Genomic DNA, 7,178 nt, shown 5'->3' with positions numbered 1-7,178 from the left:
GAACATCACCAAACACTGGGTCTAGTGTTTACATTCAGGCGTACTCAACCATAAACACCGACACCCAGGACTCAACGTGCTTCTTCGAATCGTCGGAACACCTCGTGAAGCCGAACTCAGCCGAACCTCAGTGGGACTCAACCGACCTCAGAAAGCGGCATCACCAAGTAAGCACTCTACATTACCGACCGCAAGTGTGAATAAGTCAGCATTAGGTAAAGTAGAAATCAAATAGCTACTCACCAAGTAAGTAACCATGTCTGACTTACACCAAAAACACCCAGACGATCTCGAAGAGATTCTCGATGATCAATTTAAAGATGCGGATGCTAATTTTGCTCGTCCAAGTATTAGAGTGTCCGAAGCTACAGAGGACATGCCCACTCCAGGTCCGTCATCATTAGAAGTTAATGATGACGTCTCAGATCAAAAGCAACCAGAGCCCACTCCAACTCGCATCAAGACGCGGGAATCATGTATTGGGGTGCCACCAATACCGGACCCGCTGAATCTGTCTGCGCTACAAAACTTCCAGCTCCAGCAAATCCGAACAAAGCTGCGTGGATTTAGTGAACTGCACAAGGAGCTGCTGGAACTGGCCACTCAAATAACTAGGCTCACGTTAGATGAACTCGAGGGCCACGAGAAAATGCTGGAAGCTGACTGGAACGAGGTAGTGACCATTCAAAAGGAATTCGCGGTCAACCTGCTTCCCACTCAAGAGTACCTGGCCTATGAGGGGTATAAAAAGGCCACCACATGGCGTCGGGACTGCTCAAAGTTGATTTATCAACTGAAAGGGCAACTTAAAAAAGAGGAGGCGAACGCCTCCACCTCAACGAAGCAGGCCAATCAACTGAAGCGAATCTCCCTCATCACGTTGGATGGGAGTCACTCTAAATGGAGCCAATTTAGAGATCTATTCCAATCACTGGTGGGCAAGGACGACTCAATCCCACCAGTACAGAAGCTGGTTCGTCTCAAGGAAGCACTCAAGGGACCAGCCTCTCAATTATTGTCCACCTTCACAATCACCGAGGAGAATTATGAGAAGGCATGGGACAAATTAGTGAGGAAATATGAGGATCCTAGATTAGCAGCACAAGCTCTATTCAACAGGGTCCTCAGTCTTCCCAAAATCACTAAGGCGAACGCAGAGAACCTCAATTCGAACGCAGCAGCTACGCTGGAGACGTTCGATCAGCTGATCACCACAACGAAGCTTCCAAAAGACCAGATTTTGGAACAGATGCTGGTTCATCTATTAAGAAGATCTCTGGACAGAGAGACCCTAAGAGCATGGGAACTCAAAGTAGGGGATTCCAAGGATTTCCCATCACTCAAGGAGTTCACCAACTTCGTGGAGTCGTGCGCACGAGGCATCAACGCAGGAGAACGACTCCATTCCAAGTCGCAGACCCAACGACCACGACCAGCATCTCCTCAAGGAACAAGAAGGGTTTTCACCGCGTCAACTCAATCAGTCGATCATCGGGAGGAAACAAAGCCCAGCAACAACTGCGCTTACTGCAAGGGATCGCATTTCATTGCGAATTGCGACAAATTTATAGCCCTATCACCGATCCAGAGGAACGACTTCGTCTCAACCACCAGACTGTGCTTTAACTGTCTCGGGCCACACGTCTTCTCAAAGTGCAAGACTCAAAAGACGTGCTTCACCTGCAAACGCAGGCACCACACGCTGATCCACGGAGGCAGCCCACACACCTCGGGAGAGGTTCAACAGAACGAGCCAGTAGCATCCACCTCAAAGGCAGAGATTGCACCTCCAAAGAAGGAGTCGACAGATTGGAGTGAGTGTACATAAAAATCATTCACTTTAATCAGAACCCTTACTGATCGCACTCAACTCAACAGACTCTAGACGTACATCACCGAAGACTACGCTCAACACGGCAACGATCAGTAAGGCAGAAGAGACACGCAATCAGAAGATACTCAATAATCAGCGGAGTCACCAATCAAAAGACACTCACCAATGTGTGTTGCTAGCCACAGCCCAAGCAAGAATCCAATCTCCAAGAGGCTTCACACTGAGTATAAGAAGGCTCCTCGATCAAGGATCAGAGCTATCCTTCATCTCCGAGCAACTAGTAAAATCTCTCTACCTCTCAATAAGGTCATCATCAATTGAGCTCATCGGAATCGCAGAGACGAACGCAGGACGCACGAGAGGAGTAGCTTCAATTACGCTCTACGCAATCGACGGGTCAGAACAAGTTGACCTTGAAGCTCACGTCCTCAAGAAACTCACCGTGAAGCTACCATCCTTCTCCTGCAAATCACCAAGGATCGACCCACTCCAAGGTCTTCAACTAGCCGATCCAGACTATCTCAAACCTGGGCCAATAGACATCATATTAGGAGCTGATACCTATGGGCGGATCCTCAAGCAGAGAGTAGTCAGCTCCAGTAATACTCAATTAGTTGGCCAACAAACCGTATTCGGATGGATCCTATCCGGACCAGTCGAATGCAAAGGTTGTTCACCAAGGATTTCATTATCGGCCGTAAAGGAATCCACCAATGAACAACTCCTAGAGCTTCTTCAAAGATTTTGGACCCAGGAAGAATTACCCACAACACAGAACTCAGAGCTATCACCAGATGAACTCCAGTGTGAGAAAATATTTAGGTCCACGCACTCAAGAGACAAGACCGGGCGCTATACAGTTAGACTCCCTCTAAGGACATCAGCAGAAGCACTCGGCAACTCAAAGCTCAAAGCCTCAAGGCAACTCCAGTCAGTTGCACGTCGTCTCAAGGCAGACGATAATTATGCCAAGCTCTATAGAGACTTCATCGATGAGTATGAGGCATTAGGACACATGAGGAGAGCACCAATAGAAGAAGAACCCTCCACAGCATACTATCTACCGCATCACGGGGTTCTACGAGAAGACGCACTCACTACGAAATTGAGAGTAGTCTTCAACGGCTCAAGCAAAACCTCATCAGGAATATCCCTCAACGATATCCTCTATCCTGGTGGGAAGCTCCAAGCAGACACGATGAACGTCTTGACATGGCTGAGAAAGCACAAACTAGTCTTTGGAACAGACATAGTCAAGATGTTTCGACAGATAAACGTTCACAAGGACCAGTGGAATCTCCAGAGAATACTGTGGCACAATTCGCAACAACAGCTCATCACCTACGAGCTCACCACAGTTACGTACGGACTCAACTGTTCTCCATGGCTATCTCTAAGAGTGCTCCAGCAATTAGCAGAGGACGAAGGCCATCGATATCCTGCCGCAGTTGAGACACTCACCAAAGGCAGATATGTCGATGACATTTATGGTGGAGCAGAAACCGCAGAAGAACTCAGAGAAATCGCCTGGCAGCTGAGTGGTCTTTGCCAAGCAGGCGGGTTTCCACTCCAGAAGTGGAGCAGCAACTGTCCACAAGCCGTGGAGACATTAGGAATATCATCAACTCAATCGATAATCCAATTCCAAGAGCCTATCACCAAAGTCCTTGGATTGTATTGGCGTCAAACCACTGATACATTCCAATACAAACCAAAGGAGTTTGATTCAGCAGTGTTCACGAAGAGGACAACACTATCAGAAATAGCTCAACTCTTCGATCCATTGGGACTCATCGCACCAGTAGTCACTCGAGGGAAAATAATCATCCAGGATCTATGGAAGTTAAAACTCAACTGGGATGAACCTCTACCAGAAGACTATCAACGCCAATGGAAAGACTTCAGGCTCAACCTCAATACGCTGAATCAAATCTCAGTACCGAGATGGTTGAGAATTTCATCCAAGACGAAGAGAATCCAAATCCATGGATTCGCAGACGCCTCCACCGCAGCGATGGGTGCAGTAGTGTACCTCAGGACAGAGAACTTCAATGAGCCTACTTCAACAGTACTGGTGTGCGCAAAAACAAGAGTAGCTCCAATCAAGCGCATGACCATCCCTCGTCTTGAACTCAACGCAGCTGTCCTGCTTACGAAGTTAGTGGTCATCACCAAAGAGATGCTCGACCTCAGGGAAGTAGAAACTCACCTATGGACAGATTCTATGGTAACCCTGGCATGGATCAAAGGACACCCCTCAAGATGGAAAGACTACGTCCAAAACCGAGTCATCAAAATCCAGGACTCACTCCCAGATGCAAGCTGGAGACATATCAGCGGCAAGGAGAATCCAGCCGACTGTGCCTCAAGAGGAATAGCTCCTCAAGAACTAGCAGTACATCCCCTATGGTGGACCGGACCTGAATGGATTAACCAGGATCCCCAGGAATGGCCTTCCTCAATAGAAGACGTTCCAGCAGTAGCAGCAAACGAAGCAAGACCATCACCATCCTACCCAGTGGCCATGAAGATCAATGCCTTAGCCGAACTACTCAACAGGTACTCCAGAATGGAAAAGGTACTCCAAGTAACAGCGACACTGAACAGAGCAATCGAGCGATTTAGAAGACAACCAGTTCCTCAGACGCCCGTCCTCACCATCAGAGAACTCACCGAGGCCAGGATATTCTGGGTAAAAATAACTCAAGCTCAATATTTTGCTTCTGTTCATAGGTTGCTCGTGAGAAACGCTCAAGTACCACGGAGTCATCCTCTGGCAAAGTTAACGCCCACTCTAGACGAACTCGGAATTATCCGACTAGGAGGCCGTCTCAAAAACTCACAGCTGGATCCCGAAGAGATTCACCCAGCAATCCTGCCTCGACAGTCACGACTAACGACGTTAGTCCTCGAAGAAGCTCACCGAAAAACTCTGCACGGTGGGACACAACTCACCCTAGCTTTCACGCGACAGAAGTACTGGATCATCGGTGGCAGAGGCACTGTCAGAGCCCATATCCAGAAATGTGCCATCTGCATCAGACACCGAGGACGCCAGGCTCAACAGCGAATGGCACCACTGCCGGCTGTTAGAATTTCACCAACACGAGCATTCCTCCACACGGGAGTGGACTATGCAGGTCCACTTCCCATTCTCAAATGGCGGCCTACAAACGCCCAACCATCTATGGTGCATATTGCAGTTTTTGTCTGTTTCAGCACATCAGCTGTTCATCTCGAGCTCGTGTCCAGGCAGACGACAGATGCCTTCATAGGGGCATATAAGAGATTCACCGGAAGAAGAGGAATCCCCGAAGTGATGTACAGCGACAACGCCAGTACATTTGTTGGCGCAGCCTCAATACTCAAGACGCTGTACAATCAACCCTCGAGAGAGAACCTCGAGATTCAAGCTGCCCTCGCCACACAGGGGACTCAATGGAGCTTCTCACCACCGAGAGCACCCCACTTTGGTGGCAAATGGGAGGCAGCTGTGAAATCCACCAAGTTCCACCTCAAGAGAGTCCTCGGATCATCAACATTCACCTATGAGGAACTCAACAGCATCCTCATGCAAATCGAGGCCTGCCTGAATTCGAGGCCAATCACTCCAATGACGGATGACGCAGAAGACCTCCAAGCACTCACCCCAGGACATTTCCTGATCGGTGAGCCACTCCAGATCATACCAGAACCAACCATCCTCAACAGAGAGCCCAGAAAACTGCAAAGATGGAATCTGGTTACTCAAAAAATCCAGCAGTTCTGGTCCAGATGGGCTAGGGAGTGTCTCCAACGATATCAAGCCATCTATAAGTGGAACCAGAGAGAGAGGAACATCGAGGTTGGAGACATGGTCCTGATGATCGACGAAGATTATCCTCCAGCAAAATGGCCCCTCGCAAGAGTAATAGAAATTCACCCAGGAGCAGATGGCCTAACCAGAGTTGCAACCATCAGGACCTCAAAAGCATCAGTTCCAACACAACAAAATGGAACTCCCATCTTAGAGAGGATCACCAGCACCAGCTCAATCTTCAAAAGACCCATCGCCAAGCTCTGTCTCCTACCGACAGATCCACCTCCAGCAGAACAACCTCCAGAGGAGGAGCCAGAGCAAGAAGAGGATTAGACACCCACCAAAGCCATCCACCGTAGAAGAGAAGCTCAAGACAGATAATTCATCATCCCTGTTGATGAATGGCCCCCGGGATGTTTAAAAGAGAGAGAAAATTCAGCCAATTCTCCAGCGAAGAATTCGAGAACATTCAAACTGAGGAATTCGTCTCGAACCTTCCAAATCCTTGGGTTGCTAATCCCATCAAAACAACCCTTGGGTATATAAAGAGACCCAAAAACAGATATATTCTCATTCTCAAGTTCATTCTCAATCAGTCTCTCTCAGTCTCTATCAATCTCGAACAGTCTAGAATAACTCAACAATACGCAATAAGTAATTCTCGATAGAATATTCGCGAATTGAATTCTGACTCAACTTATCACAATATAGTGGTCTCCATAATTATCAAATTGTACATCACCAATTGGAGACTATCGCGATGATAACTAGCTATCATGTTTAGTTATTGAGATTTATACAGTTTCTCTCAAAATCCTATAGATGGATCAAAAACTACCACACGTTTAGATTCGTCTACTCAACGGACGTTTCTGAACCCCAGTTCATCTACAGCGTTGACGAACCACAGACGTTCAAGTGTTTGTAGTTATCTCTCAATTGAATATCTCCAAGAAGACCTCAATTTTTAATCGCGTACTCTATAACTGTTCTAGTACATCACCAGCAATGCGTGAATTGAAATTAATAAACTCTATTGTGACAAAGTTCTCTCGAAAGACGCGAGGTTACGCCTCAAATTGTTTTACAATAAATTAAATAGTACATCTCCCATCAGCTAACGTGTCTCGTGTCTTTTTATTTTTCCCACCGATCCCAAATCGGCACCGCAACCTCGTCTCCATCTCAAACAAGATCTCTTGACAAAACACTGTAGGGCTATTGCATAATGAGATAATTAACATTTAAATAATTAGCTTTGGAACGCCAAGGGGGATGCCCGCGGTTTTCAGAATCTTGTCTTTTAATAAATAATACTAAGGTAAATAATAATCGGTTTTTAATCATCCTAGCGCCCCCCCCCCCCGAAAGGATTGTCATGAAATATCTTTCCCGCTGTCTCTCTCCGCCCGAGGAGAAGGGGAAGCACGCACACTCCTTACCCGCGGCACACGGACGGAGAGCCGCGCAATGCTCGCGCCCCATTGGCCGTTCTTTTCACCCCCATATCTCTGCAGGGGTGAGTCCGATCGAAAAGGAGAAAAG

At 47.5% G+C, this 7,178-nt stretch overlaps 1 protein-coding gene across 1 annotated transcript; it reads left to right on the top strand.

Moving 5' to 3' along the window:
- The first annotated feature begins 256 nt into the window (after positions 1-256).
- Positions 257-5,966, top strand: LOC135170768 (uncharacterized). Its single transcript, XM_064136825.1, has 2 exons — positions 257-1,814; positions 1,879-5,966. Exons 1-2 carry the CDS (start codon positions 257-259, stop codon positions 5,964-5,966), a joined length of 5,646 nt encoding a protein of 1,881 aa, XP_063992895.1.
- Positions 5,967-7,178: the final 1,212 nt, after the last annotated feature.

Source organism: Diachasmimorpha longicaudata, chromosome 18, assembly GCF_034640455.1.
Source record: "Diachasmimorpha longicaudata isolate KC_UGA_2023 chromosome 18, iyDiaLong2, whole genome shotgun sequence".
In the NCBI taxonomy this organism is placed as follows: Eukaryota; Metazoa; Arthropoda; class Insecta; order Hymenoptera; family Braconidae; genus Diachasmimorpha; species Diachasmimorpha longicaudata.
The sequence above is the reverse complement of the archived record's forward strand: the minus strand, read 5'-3'. Positions and strand labels throughout refer to the sequence as shown.